Raw genomic sequence first — 23,805 nt, 5'->3', positions numbered from 1 at the left:
TGAATTAAACATCTTGCGAATCTGCTGCAAAGCAGATTCGCTCTTCAGATACTCCATGGCATGAAGGCATGTGTGAAAAGCCTCCAAGTAGATCTGGGAAAGGCTTCTGTCTGAAACCTTGGAGAGATGCTGCCAGTCCATGCAGACAATACTTAACTAAGTGGACCAATGGTCTGACTTGGTATAAGGCAGTCTCCTATGTCCCTACACACACACACACACCCCAGCACGAATATCTGTTCAGCGTGTGCCTGCAGCTAGCTAACTGCACAAAAATACTGACACATTTTTTCCTGCTTTTACATCCTTCTGAATGCAAGGATGTAAAACCATTGCCCAGGGCACTTTCCAGATTACACCCTGCAGTGGGGTCACGGCGGATCTTGGAAGTGTGCTTCCACACTTCCTGTGTTGTGACACCGCAGTCCCTATGCTGACAGCAGGGTGCCGTTCATATTTCTGATTCCGATATATTATTATTAATTTGATTTCTATACCGCCCTTCCAAAAATGGCACAGGGTGGTTTACAAAGAGAAATAACAAACAAATAAGATGGCTCCCTGTCCCTAAAGGGCTCACATTCTAAAAAGAAACATAAGACACTCACCAGCAACAGTCACTGGAAGTACTGTGCTGGGGGTGGATAGGGCCAGTTACTCTCCCCCTGCTAAATAAAGAGAATCACCACGGTAAAAGGTGCCTCTTTGCCCAGTTAGCAGGGGTAGTGCTATAACGTCATGTATCTAGTATTAAAAAGTTGCTGTTTTGGGGGGTTGTTAATTTCTACGAGGCTGCACCCCCTGCTGTTTACATTTTAATGTGATTTGCCTGAATGGAAGCATTTTGCGGCTGAAGTAGCTAATCTGGAAAGCGCCCAGGAGGATGTAATTGTGGCCAGTGCAATTTTGGCTGGTGGCAACCTCATGTACACCTAGACAAATGTGTTGTGGTCTTTATTGCACTAGGACTGGGCTGCTCAACTTCGGCCCTCCTGCAGATGTTGGCCTACAACTCCCACACTCTGTGGCTATTGGCCGCTGTGGCTGGGGATTATGGGAGCTGTAGTCCAAAATCAGATGGGGGGCCAAAGTTGAGCAGGTCTGCACTAGGAGATATTAGTATTAATGAGCCATTGCTCTCCTGTAATCAGCTGGAAATGGAATGAAAATAATGGTTCCAAATTCCACTTAACATAGGGCTACATTCCCTGTAAGCCACCTAATGGCTCAGTGGGGAAATGCTTGACTATCAAGCAAGAGGTTGCCGGTTCGAATCCCCACTGGTACATCTATATAGGGCAGCAGTGATATAGGAAGATGCTGAAAGGCATAATCTCATACTGCATGGGAGATGGCAATGGTAAACCCCTCCTGTATTCTACCAAAGACAACCACAGGGCTCTGTGGTCATCAGAAGTCGACACCGAATCAACGGCAGAATTTACCTGTGCCTTACATTCACTGTAACAACCATGTAACACTGTCTCCAAAGTCAATATCCTAAGTATGTTTACTTGTGAGTAAGTCTCATTTTGGCTCGGTGGGACTTACTCTCTAAGTATTGCAGCCTTGAATCTCTCCTCATTATTCTCTTTGAAGATACTTCTGCTTCTTTCCAGTTCATTCCCGTCAAAGCATTACTGAACCGGCCCTTTAATTAGTTATGTCCTGTTCCTTGCTAGTTCTTTGTTCCGTGTTTTGTTCCCTATTTAGTTGTTTCCTCTTTGTTGGCAGAAACAATTCTGCTTATTTTATTTTACTTTTTATTATTGCAGTTGCAAGAGGCAAATAAAAAAAAATTGAATGCTAGTGTTCAGGTTATACAGACCTCTTTGTCTGGCTGAATTAAAAGCAAGCAAAATCTCATATGTAGAACTAAGCAGGTTTATAACTGGCTCGAAAGTGTGGAAACATTGTGCATCTGTTGGGGACACTGAGGGAAAATGAGCTGGTGGCCCAGAGACTTAATTTGAACTCCCTGGAATTACATTTGGCCCCCAGGATAGCCCGATATCCCACCATTCTCTTCCTTATTATCCATGTTAGTAGCTTTCTCCCTGTAGGGATGAACTACATCTGCCTCTGGCAAACACATGTTCCCAAACCAATGTTTGCTGAAATAATAGTGAATGCAAGGACAGAGAGGGCATTTGTATGAGAGAATGAACAGGAGAGTGAAATGCTTAACCCCCTCCTGTGCCTGCGATTTCTCCCCACTACTGTGCGCCTCTAAGTCCATTTTTACTTCCCACCACCCAGGGGCGTAGCAAGGTTGGAGTGGGCCCAGAGACAAGATTTTAAAATGGGCCCCCCCTCACTTAAGCTCAGCTCATGAAGTAAAGAAATCTTAAATGAAGCTGAATAGTGATAACAAAAAGCATAGTAAAATTTATATAAACTTATGTGCCACAACAGAACATCATCCTAAATTATTTTTAAAAAGGTTTCGTAAATTGTGGACGATGCAAGTCATTTAATGGTACTAGAGAAAGACATGCTGTTCTGGTAGCTCCAGGTCTTAACACTCACATCAATTTCAGAGGATGAATACAACTGAGGGAAGCCCGGGCGGGTGCGTAGCTGGGGGAGTCATGTGGGAGTCATGTGGCTTGCCTCTGGGGGGACCCCCAAGGCAGTGGGCCCCCAGGCAACTGTCTCCCCTTGCCCTATTATAGTTACGCCCCTGCCACCACCACTACCACCAGTAAGATGGGTCAGACTAGATGTGACATAGCAATCTTAGGGTCAAATGAGACATACTGGGACACCTACCTGTATTGTATGCATCTGTTATTATAACATCCTGTGAGAATAGGTTCATCAGGATATTTAAGCACTGTGTGAAGAAGTCGTTTTGGATCCAAAGTAGGGTTGCCAACTCTGGCTGGAGCTATTTCTGGAGATACCACACCGCACTTGGCTGCCACAATATTTCCTTCCAACATTTTTCACAGTATCAAGCCATTAACATCTCCAGGGACTTTTACACACAGCAGACTTTACTGCGCGTTTACTGGGAGGCTTTACTGCAAACTCGAAGTTGTCCCCCAAAGCCGATGCAAATAGTGGATTTTTTAACCCCGGATATAAATCGGGCTACCCTCTAACACACAGCGAAAAACCCGAATTGTGTATGAAGTGCTCTCCAATAACTTGCAGGGACTTCTGGGTAAATCTGGTCGATATGTGAACGCACCCCCTCCATTCCAGAGGAGATGCGAGTTAAAGAGCTTTAAAACCCCGTGTGAAAAACTTCCAGGACTGCTTCAATAGTTACGTGGAGATTAATGCTGATTCCTGGGGACTCTAGGCCTAGGGTCCCCAGGAATCAGCATTAATCTCCACGTAACTAGTCTGTGTAGACAATACTGAGCTAGATGGACCAAGGGTCTGACTCAGTACATGGCAGCTTCCTATGTTGCTAATGTAACAATACAAGCAAGAGACTCACTTGGGCTTTCACTAGGCTCAAAACACAAAACCGATAGACACTTTGCATATTGGCTGTTCCCAGTAAAGCTGCTTTTTGTAATTGGCTGATGGTGATTTTTGTGGCCCCTATGGTGTTGAGGTGCTCTTCAAGGTCTTTTGGGACTGCACCCAGGGCGCCAATTACCACTGGGATTATTTTGGTCATTTTCTGCCACAGCCTTTCAATTTCAATTTGTAGATCTTTGTATTTGGTGATTTTTTCTATTTCTTTTTCTTCTATTCTGCTATCGCCTGGTATTGCTATGTCGATTATTTTGACTTGTTTTTCTTTCTTCTCGACTACAGTGATATCTGGTGTATTGTGTGGCAGATGTTTGTCGTTTGTAGTCGGAAGTCCCATAATATTTTTACATCTTCATTTTCTTCAACTTTTTCAATTTTATGGTCCCACCAATTCTTGGCTACAGGTAGCTTGTATTTTTTGCAGATGTTCCAGTGTATCATCCTTGCTACCTTGTCATGCCTTTGTTTGTAGTCAGTCTGTGCGATCTTCTTACAACAGCTGATCAGGTGGTCCATTGTTTCATCTGCTTCTTTACAAAGGCGGCACTTGCTGTTTGTTGTGGATTTTTCTACTTTTGCTCTTATTGCATTTGTTCTTAGTGCCTGTTCTTGTGCAGCCAGTATTAAACCCTCTGTTTCTTTCTTCAAGTTGCCATTCTTAAGCCATTGCCAGGTCTTGGTGATGTCTGATTTTCCACTTATATTGTGCAAATATTGACCATGCAGGGGCTTATTTCTCCATTTTTCTGCTCGGTTCTTGACTTGTTCTTTCTTGTAGGCCTGCTTTCTTTCATTGGTGTTGAATAGTTTCTCGTTCTTGACCATTTTAAGTGCATCTTCTTCACTGTCCTTGATATATTCTTCAAGGCCTCTTTTCTCCTCCTCTACTGTTTGATGGACTTGTAGCAGTGATTCGATTTCTGACTGGGACTTTCCATACAACTTCAGATCGTCCATGTACAGCAGATGGTTGATTTTACTTGATGTTTTAGATGTTTGGTATCCGAGGCCTGTTTTGTTTAGTATTTGTGAAAGTGGGGTCATGGCGATTACAAACAATAGAGGGGATAGTGAGTCCCCTTGGAAAATGCCTCTTCTAATGCTAACCTATTATTATTATTATTATTATTATTATTATTATTATTATTATTATTTTAATTAATCACATGTTTGGACCAGTGTGCACATGGGTCTACTAGCAAAGCCTGCTCACTATTCTTGCCTTTCTGTCTTGACCTGATTTTCTTTCATCCTTCTACAGCAGCAAAGAAGAAAGAAGTGAAGAAAAAAGAAGACCCAAAGGCAGCAAAGAAAGAGGAGAAGAAAGAGGAGAAGAAAGAGGAAAAGAAAGAAGAGCCAAAAGGTGGGATCAAGAGCCCCGTTTCAGCATTTCCTAAGCACATACACAGGCTAGCAGGAATTGGGGCGTTATGTGGGTGTGAAGTACTAAGAACAGTAGGAAAATACTGTTTGACTTCAGAGCACCCTCAGCAAGGGAGTAGAATCAAATGTTTACATACACAGATGTACCTCTGAGGTGGGGAAAAGGGTACCTTTTTAATGTGTTGGTTCCCTAATATTTAGCATGGGGAGAGCAACTGTCTCCATTGAACCCAGCATAACAGGCCTCCACTGGCTGTTGCTGGTGTCTACTCCGTGCTTCTTTTTAGGTTGTGAGCCTTTTGAGACAGGGAACCATTTTCTCATTCTTTTTCCTATGTATACTACTTTGAGAAATTTTTGCTGTTGTTGAAAAGTGGCATATAAATATTACAAATGATAATTAATCTCTGTCTATCTATCTATCTATCTATCTATCTATCTATTACATTTATATCCCACTCTTCCTCCAAGGAGCCCAGAGCAGTGTACTACATACTTGAGTTTCTCTTTCACAACAACCCTGTGAAGTAGGTTAGGCTGAGAGAGAAGTGGCTGGCCCAGAGTCACCCAGCAAGTATCATGGCTGAATGGGGATTTGAACTCGGGTCTCCCCAGTCCTAGTCCAGCACTCTAACCACTACACCACGCTGGCTCTTGGGTGAGCCTTGGAATGTGCGTCCCGGCACCCAGCTGATTGGCTGGGTGGCAGAGGTGCCTGATTGTCTGATGCACACCCAGGAGAATTGGTCGCCGCGGCGGGCCTGGCCGCACAGGCAAGGCAGCGGCTCTCGGCCTGGCAGCCTGGGCCCGGCACGGGCTGGCTGGAGCCTGGGGCAGAAGGTAGGCGGGAAGAGATAGCCAGCCCCAAAGAGCGTACAGATGCTCTGTGCGGGGTCGGCTAGTAATATGTGAACCCTAAACATTTTGCATCCAGGGAATCCAAAGGGCCACTTACTCTGCATATTTCTGCCTGCCTGTTGAGATCGTCAGATGAGACTCTGTTTCAATGTCCCTCCAGTGTTTGAAGCTTGATTTGGGAATATACAGGGCAGGCAGGGCCCTCTCAGTCATGGCTTTTGTTTTTATTTCATTTTAGTTCTCTCAGATATGAGAATACAAGAACTAATGGGTACATATGGGCAATTATCCACTAAGCTAGAAAACCAGAAAAGAGTTTTAACTATTCAAGTTGTGGGGTGTCTTCATGCATTTTTATGAACTTGGAAAATATTTTTGTAAAGGCTCTTTCTATGGAACTGAACCTGGGAATTTCAAAAACTATTTGCAGTTCCAACCATTCCTGACCTGCAAGAACTAGTTAAATTTGCCAGAATTGTGTTACATATGCAAAGTGCATGAAGGGACCAAAGAGCAGAGGTGAGGACATAATTTCAGCTGAATCATCAACATGGTTCAAAAGGTGCCAGAGGTTACATAAGAACAGCCCTGCTGGATCAGGCCCATCTAGTCCAGCATCCTGTTTCCCACAGTGGCCCACCAAATGCCCCCAAGAAGCCCACGGGCAAGAAAGGAGGGCATGCCCTCTCTCCTGCTGTTGCTCCCCTGCAACTGGTATTGAGAGGCATCGTGCCTCTGAGGCTGGAGGTGGCTGTAGCCACTAGATTAGTAGCCACTGATGATAGACCTGTCCTTCATGTATTTGTCTAAGCCCCTCTTAAAGTCATCTAGGCTAGTGGCCATTGACACATTGTGTGGCAGAGAATTCCATAGGTTAATTTTGCACTGTGTGAGAACTGTGTTGAGCTTGGCATGGCCTAGAGTAACAGAATATTGATGAGAAGAGGCAAGACAAGTGTCTGAAAATAGGGTGATTTTCAGTGCTGCAGAAGGCTTCAGGGTGCATCTCCACTGATGCAGTCAGCCAGCATGTGATGCTTATAAAGCAGTACAGGAAAATGCAATGATGAGGTTGTGAGTTCAAGCCTCACCTGGAGCAAAGTCTTTATTGCCTGATTAATTTCTAGGGTGTTGCCTTAGCAAAGTAAAGGGATGCCATTCTCTGTCTGAGACACTTCTGCTTCTCATCTGTCATTTCATTTGATATGAAATGCTCTGGTTTTGGGATGGCAGCACAAGGGGGATATATAGAGAAGAGAGGAGAATTATTTTTGGCTGAGTGGATGGGTCTTCCAAGGAGGGTCATTGTCAGGCTGTTGAGTAGTGCGATGAAAAAGACACTTTGAGTTGCATTCCATGTCCAAAAGTGCACTGAAGCAAGCTTATGAGGTGAAAACACAATTTCAGCTCAGCTGCACATCCCAGTGCTGTCAGTGCAAAAGGCTTTCTGTTAAGTTTGCCAGGAGCTTACCAGACAGCAAGCATTACCACGGGTTTACTGCAAAGCTTTACTACAGGTTCGAAGCTGCCCCCAAAAACTGACACAAAAAGAGGATTTGTTATACTGGATATAAATTGGGCTACACTCTCACGTGCAATGAAAAACCCAAATTGTGTGTAAAGTGCTCCCCGGTAGCTCGCAGGGACTTGGTGGTAAATCTGGCTGATATGTGAATGCACATCCTCCATTCCGGAGCAGATGCAAACTAAAAGCTGGGTGTGAACAACTTCCATGACCTGAGGATGTTGATGGGCAAAGTGTGGAAAATAGGCTGGAACATAGGAAGCTGCCATATACTGAGTCAGACCATTGGCCTATCCAGCTCAGTATTATCTACACAGACTAGCAGTGGCTTCTCCAAGGTTGCAGGCAGGAATCTCCCTCAACCTTATCTTGGAGATGCCAGGGAGGGAACTTGAAACCTTCTGCTCTTCCCAGAGCGACTCCATCCCCTGAGGGGAATAGCTTACAGTGCTCACACTTCTAGTCCCCCATTCATATTCAGCCAGAGTGAACCCTGCTTAGCTAAGGGGTCAAGTCATGCTTGCTACCACAAGATCAGCTCTCCTCCTGGTTTTCAGGAAAGCACAGAGGAGCAGCTCCATTGGTGCAATCAGCCAGCACATTATATTTTTATAAGGCAGTATGAGAGATGTAATCCTGAGGCCATGAGTCTGAACTTCACCTGTAGCAGTGCCTTTATTGCCTGAGTTATTAATGGCATGTAGCTTTAACAAAGGAAGAAGGAATCCGATTTTGTGTGGGGCTGTTTCTGAGAAACCTCTGGGTTTTTGTTTTTGTTTTTTTGGTCTGATATCCTCTTCTCTGCACTCTCATTTGGGGATAGCAACCAAAGTCAGCTTGTGAAAAAGGAATGCCTGGAGACAAGAAGCCATTCTTCAACTTCTGTCATTGTCAAGTTAGGCTGCCATTGAGGAATACTTGGGAAAAGAAGCTTGCCTGCCACCAGGGACATAGCTAGGTACTTAAAAGATTTGGGGCTCAGGCCCATAGCCCGCTTTTGTCTTTAAATTCAATCATACCCCACTCAAGAAATATTATGATTGTAAAGGTTCTAATATTATAATACAGCACCTGTGAAGGCTGGCCACTTAATGGCACAGAGGGCAAATGACTTGCCTAGCAAGCCAGAGGTTGCTGGTTTGAATCCCTGCTGGTATGTTTCCCAGACTATGGGAAACACATATATTGGGCAGAAGCGATATAGGAAGATGCTGAAAGGCATCATCTCATACTGCGCGGGAGGAGGTAATGGTAAACCCCTCCTGTATTCTACCAAAGACAACCACAGGGCTCTGTGGTCGCCAGGAGTCGACACCGACTCAGTGGCCACACTTTACCTCAGCAGAGAGCTAGGTGAGGCCAAGAGCTCTCTCCCATGCTCTATGCAGGGGCCTCCACTGCTGCACTTCCTCTCTGGAAGATGCCATGGAGGAGAGCGGTGGCTGAGGAGATTTGGGGCTGTGAGCAATTCATGGGGCCCTGTTCTCCATGAGCCACCTTCTAATGATGCCCCTGCCTTCCACTCTGTTTTGTCTGGCTTTTTTGTCTCACCCCTTATAGCTTCTAATCCTCCATTCTCCCTTTGTCCCACTTTCATTATGTGCAATGACGTTTCTGCATATGGATCTTTCTGAGCTATTGAGCAAATGGAAAGTCTGAATAGACATTTGGAGATCAAAGACAGGCATAGGGCCAGTGAACAGATCCCCTCCAGAGTCTTCAAGCAAGAAATGAAATAATATTTTGAAAATGTGTTTACCGATAAGATAATTGTGTTGGCCTGGGCTATTACAGTAGTTTTATAAATATTACACTTTGGATGAATACACTGAACATGGATGGTTTCAATGCTGTGCTCACTGTGGAAGGATGTGCGCTGATGTTTTTTGAATTGTTAACCTAAAGCCAAGGATTTGTTGTTATTAATTTTATGTTACATACTCTATGGTGTCTTGTTTTAGGTGTATCACCACCATCATCATAGACAATGATGATGGTGGTGATAATACTTATTACAATAACAACAAAAATAGTAGTAGTAGAAGAAAATTTTTAAACACATATTCCACTTTCTCCCCAGAACTGAGCTTTGGTTTGCACAGCAGAAGCTTGGTGTGTACAGTGTTGTTTGGTCAACTTTTGTGTAAATCATAAAGCCATTCCTTCTTCTTGGAGCATGACTGCGCAGTACTGACTGGGTGACTCTTCTGTCAACCATGAAGCCACCCCGACCCCTTCTTAGAACAGATTTCAAAGCATAAATAAACTTTGAACAGCCAAACAAAACCTTTGAGCAGATAGCCATGAAGGTGCTTCAAAACCAAAAACATAGGAGGCTGCCTGTGTAAAATATGAGGAGGTGCAACAATCCTCATTCAGTTTATGGTGAAATACAGGTGGCCTTTGAGAAGCAAAAACAGGGGGAAGCGGGGCCCCAGAGGAAAAGAGCCCACATCCACTTCCTGTTTCTGAGTATGTCTACACACAGCCTATAGCCATGTTTCTCAACTGCTGGTCCGTGGACTGGTGCTGGTCCACGAGGCGTTGGGTGTGTGGGTCTATGAGGCATCATTAATAAAAATCACCCCTCTAAAAACAATTTTGGGCTGGCAGTGCCTGCCAGGAGCTCTCCGGAGCTCATTTCCAGATAGCCCTCGCTGCTGTATAATGTTCATTTTGAGGAAGCGAAATGAACGTTATCCAGCGGTGAGGGCTGCCTGCCTAGAAATGAGCTCTGGAGAGCTTGCCCGTGCTCTGTGGCTCCCCAGCCCTGCCCCCTTTGTGCATGACATAATGTGCAGAGGGGCGGGGCTCAGGGTCCAGATGAGCTCTGCAGAACTCATTTCTAGGCAGGCAGCCCTCACTGATGTTCATTTTCCTTCCTCAAAATCACCGTTATCCAGCAGCTAGGGCTGCCTGGAAATGAGCTCTAGAGAGCTCCCAGTGGCAGAGGCCCCCGGTGACCCAGAATTGTTTTTGGGGGGTGTCTGGGGGTGTGGGTGTGATGAGGGGGGTGACCCCTTTACTAACTGCTGGTCCGGGAAACTGCGCACAAAGAATGTACTGGTCCATGAATCCAACAACTTTGAGAAACACTGCCCTATAGGACTCATAATATAGTGCAATCGATACAACAAGATACTTTGAACATGTATAGTGGGGGTGGGGGAAAATTGATTCAGTTTTCTCATCTTAAGTTGTAACTATGGACTGCTACACATTACAGATCTGTATTATTCACCCCCTAAAACTCACGCTTGCAGTGTGGAGGATGAGAGGCGCTCCCATGATTGCGAGACTGGATCAGTCTCGCAATCACGGGAGCGCCCACCATCATGTGGAAGGCTCTGTGGAAGGCTTCCATCATGTGGAAGGTTCTCTTCAGAGAAGCCTCATTGTTAATGAGAGTGGCGGGCTGCACAGGTGAGTGATGCGACTGGGGCAGGACTTCCTCTCCCTTCACCCTGCTGTACATGGCTACAGTGGGGTGAATTTATAACATCTGGGCATTTTCTAGACTTCAACATTTGCAATGGTTAAATTGTAGCAAAATGTGGCGGAATTAGGCAGCTGTTTGAAACTGCGAGTGCAGTGGCCTTGATGCAGTTTTTAATGCAACGTGGCAGGGTTTTGGCTGTCTGTATTGCCTGCCATTGCAGTGGATTTTCCAGGCAGGAGGTTTCCATATTCCACCTGGATCACATCTCCATTTCCAGCCAATAGGGTCACAGAGAGGGCAGGGAACCTCTGATGTGACAAACTCTTAAAAAAAACAACAACAAAACTAAGTGTTTCTGTGCAAAGGTACAACTTTCTCCTTTGCACAAGCAGAAGCACCAAACATGTGGGTTGTGAGATCAAATGGGATCAAAAGCCAAGGACGAAAGCGGAAATGAAATGGAGTGGAAATACATTAGATATATCTTTTAAAAGAAAAAAATTGGCTTTAAATATTAAATTCCGGAGACAAATGTGACTGAAACCTAAGACTGAAGGCAGAAATGAAAAACCGAGAGTCGACAACATATTAAGAAAAATATATTGTGTGGCTTTACATATCAACAGATCCTCGATCTGCTGAATGAGCGAGCAAATCCACAGTGTGAATGTGTCAAAAAAGAAGTCTTAATGAAAAACATGAGTAAATGAAATCAAAAAACGAAAGCAGATGAGAAATGAATTGCACCCTTGCACCATTGTGGGTTGCATCCTTGCACAGGAACTCGTGTTGAAATTTTTTAAAAAACTACATGAGCAGCAACATTATTTCAGGAATGGGCAGAAAGGGGCTGTAAAAATCAGCAAACACAAATGAACCATCCAGACCACACCGCGCTGCAATGTATCAAACATGGGGCAAGCCTCCGTACAACGGAAAAACACAGCACTTTCCTACAACCATTTTACAACGTTACAGGGCCAAAACACATCAATAAAACCTGAATCAAGGCATCAGAAATTTGGACAGCACCCTGGTGACAGCGCAGCAACTGCGATGTCACAACATGAGAAATGCGGAGGGGCGCTTAATGGACACGTTGCGAAACTGTTGTAGTGTGTAATCTGGAAAAAGCCCTGGAGAGGGCTACAGTCAGCAACCATAGCTCCCTGTGGTGTGTTTCCATAGTGAGAAGTTCTGAATTATTCTTTATAACATTGGAAGGATGTCTTGGAATAAATTAGGAGTGGTGGGGGGTGAAGGTCAGATTTCCTAGATCCAGGAAAATCCCCCCAAATGTAGCCAGCTTCAGGCTGGGTGAGCTACAATTAGAAATTGTAACTGGAGATATGGGGAAGTGGTACAGCACCAGGACTTAGGTGATGGTTCTAACGATTTACCTCTAACTTTCTAACTCCCCCCCCCTCTCGCTTTCTTTTCTGCCCTTTAGCAGAGGTTCCGGCAGAGCAAACTCCAGGTGAGACCAAATATCTGAACCTAGAAAAACCCCACCACTACCCTTAATTAATTAATTAACTAACTAATTAATTAATTACCCTATAGTGTTGGGGCACATGAGAGACGTATCCGCCATTGCCCTCTAAGTCCCCATATAACTCCTGCTATCAGTGCTTGGGCCCAGTGTTTGAATATAAGCAAAGAGAGCCTAAGGCCCTTGCCTTTTGTGCCAGCCCTGCCCCTCCAGCGGCTGTTTTTAGAAGGCTAGAGGAGGGCATGATTTGGCTAAAGCTGATGGAGGTCAGAGGGCAGGTGTGTGGATTTCATTAAGGGCCCCCTTCCTTTCCCCCTATAATGCAAGCCCTGGTCGACCCCCTTGCATGGGAGACAACTCACCCTCCCCAGTGCCCCAGCACAGAGAAGCCACACCCCCTGCCCTGAGGTAGTATCCCCATGGCTCTGCTTTTGCTCCTGGTTAAGCAAGGATGAGACGTGATGCATCCTCCTTCCCTTCCTTGTATTTCAGAGGAGCCCAAAGAAGAGCCCTCCTCTCAGTCAGATGGACTTTTTATCAAGAAGCCAGAAAGCGTGCTGGTGGAGAGTGGTAAGTGGTCCGCCCAAAAGAAAGCGTTTGGGTCAGTTCAAACAGACTTGTAGAAACTTCCGCATAGATCCAGCTTGTGGCTTGGTCTGTCCTGGTTTGAGTCACTTTGGGGAGATATTTTAGGATGTGGTGATTGTATAACAGTTTTGACTCCTCTGAGAACCCTGTCCTTCCAGTCCCCTCACTGTTCTCTAAGGGACTTCTTTTAACACTATCCTGGGGCCACATATTCAATAACATGACTTAGTCTATCCCCATAGGCAGCAGTCGCCAGGGAGCACATGTCTAAAGCCAGGAGGGGAGAGCCAGAAAGCAATGGCAGCTCTGGGGTGGGGTGGGGTGGGGGGCAAACATCCCCTCAGCAGGGGCGTAGCAAGGTTGGAGTGGGCTCAGAGACAAGATTTTAAAATGCCCCCTGCCCCCGAAGCTCAGCTCATGAAGTAAAGAAATCTTAAATGAGGCTGAACAGTGATAACAAAAAGCATTATATATATATATATATATATATATATATATATATATATATATATATGTGTGTGTGTGTGTGTGTGTGTGTGTGTGTGTGTGTGCGTGTGCGTGTGCGTGCGCCACAATAGAACATCATCCAAAATTAGTTTTTTAAAGGTTTTGTAAATTGTGGGTGATGCAAGTCTTTTATGGTACTAGAGAAAGACATGCTGTTCTGGTAGCTCCAGGTCTTAAGACTCACAATTTGGGAGGAAGAATACAACTGAAGGAAGCCCAGGCGGGTGCGTGGCTGGGGGAGTCAGTCATGTGACTTGCCTCTGAGGTGCCCCCCCCAAGGCAGTGGCCCCCAGGCAACTGTCTCCCCTTGCCCTATTATAGTTACACCCCTGCCCCTCAGTTAGTAGTCCCCCCCATTTCTTTTCCAGAAATACAATGTGGGACACAGCTTGCCAACTCAAATGCATTCCACCCCTTCTGTGCCCCCCCCACCATTTTTTTCCTGGTTTGCCAGTGCCAGACACTCACGAAGGGTCACACCAGTCAGTCACCAGGAGGGTAAACACAGGAGGTGAGAACCAGTAACATGCCATAGGTCATATCAAGGAACCATCAGGAGGCAGAGGGTCAGAGAGAAGCCAGAAACATGGCAAAGGTCATAAATAGTAGTCATTTGCACAACTTCAGCCCTTCAGCACTTGTTGGACTATAACTCCCATCGTCCCCAGCCACAGTGACCAACAGTCAAGAATGATGGGAGCTGTAGTCTGACATCTGCAAGAGCAGGAACATTGTGCAGCCCTGAGTCAGACAGGCGTCAGGAGCACAGCCAAGGTCAAACCAAGGAGTCAGGAACAAGACAATGCACCCGCACAAGCAGACCTTGATACCGAGGCAAGGCTTGTCTTAGCCAAGAAACTTCTTATACTTCTGGTTGCAGGGAAAGGCCAGTGAATGATCCCCTAGTGTGGGTGTGTCCGAGGCTTCAGAGGCCTGCTGTAATATAACAGGCTGCCACAAGGGGCAGCAAAACTCAGGGCAGGCAGTGCATGACATCAGCTTCTCTTTCATCATTACACCGTGCCACAGCCTGAGACGACACAGGATCTCGGCAGCTGGGTTAAGGGAGCACTCACTCCCTTAACCTTGGCTAAGAGCCGGGCTTAGGAATGAGGTTAAGCGGGGTGGGAGTGCCAGGATCTGCACAGATTGTGGTGCTCCACACGAGCAGCCTAACAGCAGGCTAGGCTGCTCATGAGAACAGCCTCAATAAATCTCATGGAGCTGTCCGTGGTGTGTCTCTGACAGCAAATAGGATAGATAACCTCAAAAATGACAAATGTAGGTGTACTCCATTCTACAAAAGTGGTTGAGAATAATGTGGTTTGTTCAATTTTAATTCCTTTATTATGGCCCTTGACTGGTATTAAAGCAGTTTATTTGCTCTGTCATCATCTTCATGTATCTATTGCACAGGGCATGATATTACCATCAGCATGCAAGTGGACGGGACTCAGATCCCTTGCAAACCCACCATCAAATGGTTCAAGGGAAAGTGGCTGGAGCTGGGTATCAAGAGCGGGCTGCGATTCCAGTTCAAGGACAGCTTTGACAAGGAGAAAAATGTGAGTTCTGCCAGAAAGAGGTTAAGGGCTTGCCGCTGACATATCTACCCTCTTAAACTGTAGCTATCGTGGCTTTCTTCTGCAGGACCCTGGGGACTGTATTGTGCAAAAGTGACTGAGGGCAGGTTCACACATAACACAGAACCGACTTGCAAAGCTGGTAAACGACTTGTCTGTTACTGTCTGAATCCTCACCAAGGCAGGAACCTGAGGTTCATTTGTGGCCTAAGACCAAGATTTGAAGTTGGCCAGCCAAGCCAAGTACTGCTCCCACAGAGGTGCACATTATATCTGAACCCAAACTCTTTATGAACCAATGGCTGTTTTGGGACCAATGGCTGTGAGGCAGCGTCAGGGCAGTCTGGGATAGCATCCTCCAGAGCCTTGCTGGAAGGCTCAGTCAGGGGGGCTTACCTCTGGCTCAACTTGGCTACTTGATTGCCTGAAGCACCAACATCAGATTCCTTCCGTATCTCAGGCTGGAGGAACTCTAGGTTCTGTGTTATATGTGAACCCGCCCTAGAGTTACTCACAAAACTACAGTTCTAGGGTGAAGCCAGTTTAAGCTTGTAAACATTCCCTCAAGAGCGGGGCTTCCTTTCAGAATCAAGGTCACCTGAGAGCTCATGGGTTGCCCCTTCCCCTGGAGTGAGCCAGTTCCCATTGTTTTCAAATGGGCATACTCCCGAGGAGGGGGGTGTTGGATTGTTGGCTCCCCCCCGGGGGGGAGGGGAGGAAAGTCCTGCAGTCAGATGCCTTTGTAGAGCTCTTTTAGTACCAAGCTCTTTAACTCCTTCATTTGACTCTGTGCATTTTCTGGGATCTGAAGAGCCAATGCAGATTGAGAACAAGATTTTTCAGATGTTCAGCTGTTTAATACTGTCAATGAACTGTTGATACCCAGTTGTTTCTGGGGACTAAGAGATCTTTCCTCGAGGTAGCACTTCTGTTCCAGTTAAATTTCATTTAAAAAAAATATATTGCACTCAAAGCAACCACATTTTTTCACCTGGAAATTCTAATTCCCCCTCCTCACTGCCACCACCAGTTAGCGTATCAATTGCTTTTGTGAATACATCCTGGAGAGACTCTATCTATGTAGTCACTAAGAGTCAACACCGACTTGACGGCACTCAACCAACCAATCAATCAATCAAGTTTTGCAAACACCTATTGGATGGTGCCTATGATATTACCAATGGCAAGCAACATACCTTACCATCCTGTCTCCATGTTCATTGAGAGTGTTTTAATTGTTTTGTTTTTGTTGTTTTAAATTCTTATAAGCTCCTCCTATGGTTTCTAGAATTCCTCTGTCATATGATTCAAACACTTATCTATCCTTTAAAAAGATGAACACTGGAAATTAACCCTGAGAGAGAGCGATGTGTCTGGGCTTATACTGCAATAAATTGGCTACTCCATACCTGTCAACATGTCCCTATTTTCCCATTCAGTTGAATGGGAAAATAGGGACATGTTGGCAAGTATGCTGCTCTTTAAATTGCCAGCTTTGCTGAACAACACTTCTTTTAGTAGTAATGCCTCCGTCATTTTGTGAACAGTTAGCAGCCTTTCAAAACATGATTTAGCTCTTTGCAGCTGTGGGCTGTACCTTTCCAGCACTTCCATACACCTCTCTCCTGATTAAAACCAACATGTGATCATGTTTAGGGCTATTTCTAGTATCAGGCTTTTACTCTGTAGCAAGGATACACCTCCACCTATCCACTCACAACTTAAGAACAAGATTTGCCCTTGATTGTGCTAGCATGAATATGTTCCTGAAGTTCAAACCAGGTTTTCTTAAACATCTGGAAAGGTCCTTGGGCCTCTAATCTTTGAAATGAGAAAAATAGGAACCCATTAAAATATGACTGAGAAAAGGAGTGTTAAGCACTGTGGGCAAAATCCAGACTAATGAAGTGCTTCTGAAAACAAGTTGTGCTTGTGCAGGGTTGTTGCAATAGCTAGTTGTGCTGAGTCAAGAGCATGTGTTCTAGACTAGTTTCTAGAGTCTGCTAGAATCTAGAAATTCTAGATGCTAGAATTTCTAGATGTTGCTAGAAGCACAAGCTAGTGTTCTAGATTGTACTTGTGCTTGTGTTCTAGATTGTACACTAGCACGATCATGCTTGTGCTTGCACAACAAGGTGTGGAACCTGTGGTGTACCTCCTGTTCGGAAAGAGCTTATTTCCTTTGTTTATGATGCAGGGATCATTTGTGTAAGAGTGCAGCTTCAGGATTGCACAGCAGCTGTGCAGGTTTCTTGCCTGTGTGCAACTTAGTTCATTGCACAAGTGCTTCAATAGTCTCGATGTCAGTCCTTGAGTACAATCATGTACAGTTTAGGCAGGCTGAAGCCCCACTGAAGTAATTTAAGTAGCTAACTCTGCACCAAGGAAATAATTACATGATATATTGAGAAACACTTGGTCCTACTCGCCTGTTTGCCGAGATAACAAGAATATGAGGGACTTCCAGGAAATAATCAATGAGCAAGATGGAGGGATGCTTAACTTTCCCCATGCAAACAAAAGGAAGAAAAGAGAGACCGCACCTTCGCTCTTTTCTCCCTTTCATTTATATCAGTGTGGTGCCATTCCTGTCATCTATTTTAATGCCCCCCCAAGACTGTTTTCTACCAACTGGGCTAACTTCTGGATTCAACTCTTGAGTGGGAGGAAAAATAAAATTGCTAGAGGGGGAGGGTAAATTGCCGGGGAGAATTGGTGGGTTAGGGAAGGTTTAATAATATTCTTATTGCAAACCAATTCTCCCCTGCACGTCCCCCCACCATTCCCATATTCCTGTTATGAGGAAAATATGAGAGTTGGAACCTTTGTAAGCATCTAGTTCTGCTCTGATGTCCCATTGGTTTTCCGTGGGATTTGGGCGTGCCTTTGTTGGATCACACCCATTATATATTACAGATGCCGTGGCAGAAATTATTGCTACTAATGGAAACTGCTTATTCCTGAAGGTTTACAGCTATGAGCTAAAAATTGGCAAAGTGGTCATTGGAGACCGAGGAGACTATCGCTGTGAAGTGACAGCCAAGGACAAGTTTGACAGCTGCAACTTCAACATTGATGTGGAAGGTACCACCAAGAACTCTCCTCGTAACTCTCCTCGTAAAAACCGTAAATGGCTCGGTCCCTGGTGCCATCGTTTGGAGACCACATCCTCCCTGGTGATCTTTATTGCCGGCCAAGGGCAGTCTCATGGGTGCCCTTCAAATGTGAAATCCAAACTATGAGAACACATTGAGAAGCATCCGTGATGGCTGCTTCCCAGTTCTAGAACTCTCTTCCCTTGAGATCTGTTCCTTTATTTGTATGTTTGTTTATTCATCATATTTCTATACCACCTGATATATAAATATCTCTATAATTTAGACCTATTATTATTAATTCTGAGATTGAGCACAACACTGATATCATATCCTGTATGGGGGAAAACAACCCAATTTGTTCTTTTTGGCACCAATGCTTAGTTTTGTTTTTATTTTAGTAATTATTTTGGTTGGGATCCAGCATTGACTCTTGATGAAGAATGCATAAATGCATTCTGAAAGAAAAATGATCTCACATTGCTTTCAGAAGATCGTTGAGCTGGGCTTTCATTAATGCAGTTACTGAGCTGGGAAATGGTTGCAAAGGGTATCTGTTAGGCCAGTGCACCCTGGAAAATATCAAATCCAATCTGATCCAATACAAAAAGTATCAGAATTGGATTTTGAGACCCTTATGAATATCAGATATTATATTATTGTTGGATTTCTGATCTGATATCTGATAAAAAATCTGGAATTTTTAACATGGAGATCAATTGGAAAAGAGGGAGGGAAATCATAAATCAGAAGTGGCTGGGCAGAGAATTCTGAAAGGTGCACTTATAGGGCAGGATGACAGGAATCTGTAATTTGAAGCAAATCAAATCAGTTGATTTTTAATGAATATTTGGGGGGGGGAATAAAACTTCAAAAAAATCCTATAAATGGCTTATTTCATGGCAGAAAGTTACAAAAGCATCTGGAACTGAAGCCCCGTCTTGTACCATCATTCTATTCTCATGTGGAGGAATCTGCCTTTTGCCTTTGTGAAAAAGGGAAACACCATTCCATTTTCTGCCCCCCTTTTATATTTCTGGAATGGCTGGGCATAGTGTTCTGGAATAGGGCACAAATGTAGGACAGGATGGCAGGACTCTGTGTTTTTAATTTCAAGGAAATTGGTCACTCCATGTATGTTTAACGTTTTTTTGGATATAAAAAAAGCTTCCAAAAAGTCCTATAAGTGGCTTGTTTAATGGCAGAAAGTTACAAAAACCTTTGGAACTTAAGACGCTACCCCAAACATAATTCCACCCTTGTGTGGAGGAATCTGCTCTTTGCCTTCGTTTCAAAGGAGACTGCCATCCCCCTTTGTGCACCCCTTTTATATTTCTGGAATAGCTAGGCAGAAATCTGTGAAAAGTTGCAAAAATGTAGAATAAGATGACAGAAGCATGTCTATTTAATTTCAAGAGATTTGGTGAATCTGCTGATTTTTAATTATTTTTCCCCTACTGCAGTAAAGCTGCCAGAGAAAGTTACAGTAACTCTATCCATAGAGTACTTCACACCTAGTGAAAGTGGAACTGTTACATTCAATAAACAAATAACCTTTCCCCCTAGGATTGGATAACCCTGGCAGCTTTACCAGCCAGCTTGCTGGGTAGTATGTGAGCCTCCTAGAATGTAGATCACTGGACCCTTTTCCATCTTAGTGAAATTACTAAGACCACCCAACATCTCTGATTCCTAACCCCAGCCACACACACTTGCTCTCCTCTCCTACTCAAACAACTCAGGAGTCCTTACTCTTCTATTTTCCACTCTGGATCACTCTAACCCACTAGACTTTTTTCTCTGCCCAATCTGTCCAGAGATCCTGGACCTCTAGGCCCTACCACAGTACACTGAAGAGACCCAACTGAAGAAGGAGGTGGATGTGGGTAGGCCACAGACTCCACCATCTCTGTCCCTGAGTTTCCTAAAAGATAAATCTAAGACACTCTCTCAAGGAAAAAGCAGACAAGTTTAAGAATCCGGCTTTATAAATTTGTTTTCTTCTCTTCTAGCATCGAGGTCTGATGAAAGTGGAAATGTATTGCAAGCTTTCAAAAGGACGTGAGTGTCTATGACTGGAGTGTGGGTCCTTTATTTTGGCTGTGGTAGCATTAAGGCACACACACCCCGCCCTGCCCACAGGCCACAGCCATGGGCAGCTCTGAGCTCCACAAAAGCCGCATATGGCAGACTGAGCCCGGTTCAGGGGGTGCTGTGCAGTGACCTCTTTCTCTCTCTCCCACTTGCAGCGGAGAAGGTGGCAAAGATGAAGTGGCTGGAGAGCTGGACTTCAGTGGGCTGCTAAAAAAGAGGTGGGTGAAGCATGAGGTGTGTGCGGTGGGGGGTGTGAGAAAGGAAACCGTGGCTCTCTCACCTCCTGTGTACATACACAGTGAAGGCTGTGAAATCTCAATACTTTTTAAAAAGCTGTTGAACAAGGGCTGGAAAGAACAGACAAGGGAGGCTTGGTCAGGGGCGTAGCTAGGGGAGAGGGGGCCCGTGTTCATCCCTCTCTCTGGTGGCCCCCCAGAGTGAGGGAGACAATGAAGAAAATAGGAAGGAATGGAGCTGGAGGGCCCTCAGGAGCTGGGGGCCCGTGTTCTTTGAACCCTTTTGCTCAATTATAGCTACGCCCCTGGGCTTGGTCAATTAAAGCAGGATGGATTTGCAGTTTCTTCTTTATAGAATAAGGAACACCTAAATTTCAAGCACTGTATTTTCACAGAACTTTGTACAAAACCTTCTACCTCTTGGAGCTTATATGGTGAGGGAGGGGGTGGAAACCCACCCAGGTGTGGGCCCAGAGTCTAAAAATTGGATTGGGCCTGAGGAATGCACTAGGTCAAAAAGGCTGTGGTCAAAAAGTTCAAACATAGGCTGTAGACAAAAGGTTAATAATAAGGGGCAGGAGTCCAGGTACAGAAGGGCAGGAGCTGAATGCAATGGATATCAGGCTAAGTGGGTCTGGACACTGAACGACAGCGGGAGTGCTGATTTACTGGCAATAGATTGTTGGCACAGAGAAAGGCCTATCAGGAAGCCAAGCTGGAAGCCAACTGGACACTTAGAACAACAACTGTGAAAGGAAAGTTCTCTCATAGGAACATAGGAAACTGCCATATACTCAGTCAGACCATTGGTCTATCCAGCTCAGTATTGTCTTCACAGACTGGCAGCGGCTTCTCCAAGGTTGCAGGCAGGAATCTCTCTCAGCCCTATCTTGGAGAAGTCAGGGAGGGAACTTGGAACCTTCTTCTCTTCCCATAGCGGTTTCATCCCCTGAGGGGAATATCTTGCAGTGCTCACACATCAAATCTCCCATTCATATGCAACCAGGGCAGACCCTGCTTAGCTATGGGGACAAGTCATGCTTGCTACCACAAGACCAGCTCTCCTATCCATTTAACTTAACCCTGGCCCCCTAACCCTCTTTCTCACTTAACCCTGGCCCCCTAAATTGGTGCTTTGTCCAGGGGCTCCAAAAGCTCTGTGTTGAAGAGATGGTGGTACCACCAGGCCCATTCCCAGATGGCAGGCTTAATTGCAGAATTATGCGACTGATCATTAGTCACAGAAGCTGCAGCCTGAATAATGGAAACCTCAGGACTGTGGGCTATATTATGCCTCTTACACCTTTCACCTGAACTTTGCAATTGCTCTGTGGCTCCTGTACATTTGTCCCCACTCTTCAGATTTGGCCTCTGGCACTTGCCATGGGCTGTGTGGGTTGGATGTGAGGTTTCTAAGGGAAACAGGTTGAACTTCATTCATGAGTTTCATTTGAGAAGTGTATCAGAACAGGGTGGGGAATGCATGTTTATGGGTGCAATGTAGTATCTTTTTCTCATTAGCCACTGTGAGTATGGAACTGGGGTGGAGGAGTCATGGTTGCTATCGAAGCTAAAGCTTGAAGGGTCCTTTCTCCTCCCTTACCCCTGCAGAGAAGGGCAGCAGATAGAAGAGGAGAAGAAGAAGAAAAAGAAGGATGATGAAGATGATCTGGGCATCCCGCCAGAAGTCTGGGAGCTGCTTAAGGGCGTGACCAAGAAAAGCGAGTATGAGCGCATTGCCTTCGAGTACGGCATCACTGACCTGCGAGGCATGCTCAAAAGGCTCAAGAAGGCCAAGGTGGAGATCAAGAAAAGTGCAGGTCAGCCTAGGTGCCTCAATTCTCTGTAGTAAAGCCCAGGAGCCAGCTCTCCTGAGGACACTGATTGAGAGTGGGGTATTTTGGTGTGGATGGGTGGGCCTGGACTCCATCCTGGATCTTTCTGAAGGTAAGATTTAGGGAAGTTGGCCATGTCTACATGGCATATCTGCTGTGCTGTTCTTTCAACTGCATTGGGAGGAATGGGAGCAAGACAAGAAGCTTCTGTCCAAATGGCAGTGGCTGGGTGGGATGAACTGACCCTGCAGGTGGTTGTCTGCTGTGTTGTATTCAGGCATAGTGAATTAACTGCACTGTCCCTTTTAAGTGCAAACCAGGTTCCAGCCACCCCACTCCCTCTTTTCCCTCTGTCTATAAAAATCCTGCTGCTGTCCTGTATTAGGAGTTCTGCCAGGGATGTGTATATAATCCTCTTTATAAATCTGTTGTACTACCAGTCTCAAGCTGGTGCCTGAATCAGTGGTTGAGGTTCAACAGACAATAAATGTGGCATGGTGCAGATAGCATGTGCCAGTCCACCAATGGTGATGCAACTTAGCTTGGACTCAGGGTGTTCAGATTTTCTGAGAGCAGTCCGAAAGGGTCTAGGTCTAGGAGCATTTTCTAGGTGTTGCATTCCTTCAGTCCATCTGAACCGCATGAGCCATCCAAGCACAGCCTGTGCTGATTCCTCATCAGACTTTATAGCAGGTACAGGAAATAATGGGTTGTGTGTCAAGGAAGGAACCCCACACAACCCTGGACCTTCTTTTCCCTGATACTGTTTCATTACTATACTTTCTACTGTGTGCTAGTGTGTGGGAACGCATAGTACATGTATGCCCACCTGGCTGCCATGGGGGCCTGGGAATTCTCTTGAGTGATGCATAGTGGTTTAGGATAGGACAGGGCTGTGGATGCAGTAGAATCCATCAAACCATTGGGGCATTGAAAGTGGATTGGTGCAGAGCACCAAAGGAGTTTCAGATTCTAATTTGCCATCTCTTTTGCAGCTTTCATTAAGAAACTGGACCCTGCCTACCAAGTTGACAAGGGTCATAAGATCAAGATGTGGGTGGAGTTGAGTGACCCAGATTTGGTTATCAAGTGGATGAAAAATGGACAAGTAATCAAGCCCAGTGGCAAGTGAGTGAGTGAAGCATGGGTTCTTTGAGAGTGGAGTGCATTTGAGCAGGTTGGGAGCAGGTTGGGATTAAGAAGCTACTGGAAGTCAGGCTCTGTGCCAGAGGACTGGAAAGTAGCCAATGGAATACTAACCTTCAAAAACGGATCCGGGGGGAACCAGGAAATTACTGGCCAGTTAACATCTGTTCCAGATAAATTGATGGAAAGCATAATTAAAGATAAAATAGTTAAAAGTATAGAAGAACAGACCTTGCTCAGCATGGCTTCTGCAAAAGTAAGTCTTATCTCACTAACCTTTTGGAGTTCAACCTTTGAGAGTGTCAGTAGGCACGTGGACAGTGATGATCCAGTTGACATACTATACTTGGACTTTCAGAAAGCTTTTGACAAAGTCCCTCATAAAAGGCTGTTGAGTAAACTTAGCAAGAGTGGGGTAAGGGGGCTGGTTTATTTATGAATTGGCAAATAATTGAAGGACAGGAAAGAGGGTATAAATAAATGAACAATTTTCACAATGGAGAGAAAGTTGGGGTAAGCAGCGAAGTGA

The 23,805-nt window shown here is 45.1% G+C and overlaps 1 protein-coding gene across 1 annotated transcript in view; it reads left to right on the top strand.

Moving 5' to 3' along the window:
• Nucleotides 1-23,805, top strand: part of MYBPC2 (myosin binding protein C2) — an 82,065-nt gene that overhangs the window by 22,993 nt on the left and 35,267 nt on the right. The window contains 9 exon segments of the mRNA XM_053264010.1: nucleotides 4,757-4,858; nucleotides 12,151-12,177; nucleotides 12,685-12,762; nucleotides 14,704-14,852; nucleotides 17,837-17,954; nucleotides 19,978-20,026; nucleotides 20,215-20,277; nucleotides 21,907-22,115; nucleotides 23,126-23,258. Of these exon segments, the coding sequence (XP_053119985.1) occupies nucleotides 4,757-4,858; nucleotides 12,151-12,177; nucleotides 12,685-12,762; nucleotides 14,704-14,852; nucleotides 17,837-17,954; nucleotides 19,978-20,026; nucleotides 20,215-20,277; nucleotides 21,907-22,115; nucleotides 23,126-23,258 (928 nt within the window).

The sequence above is a fragment of the Hemicordylus capensis genome, chromosome 6, assembly GCF_027244095.1.
Source record: "Hemicordylus capensis ecotype Gifberg chromosome 6, rHemCap1.1.pri, whole genome shotgun sequence".
NCBI lineage: Eukaryota > Metazoa > Chordata > Lepidosauria > Squamata > Cordylidae > Hemicordylus > Hemicordylus capensis.
This window is presented reverse-complemented; position numbering and strand designations above follow the sequence as displayed.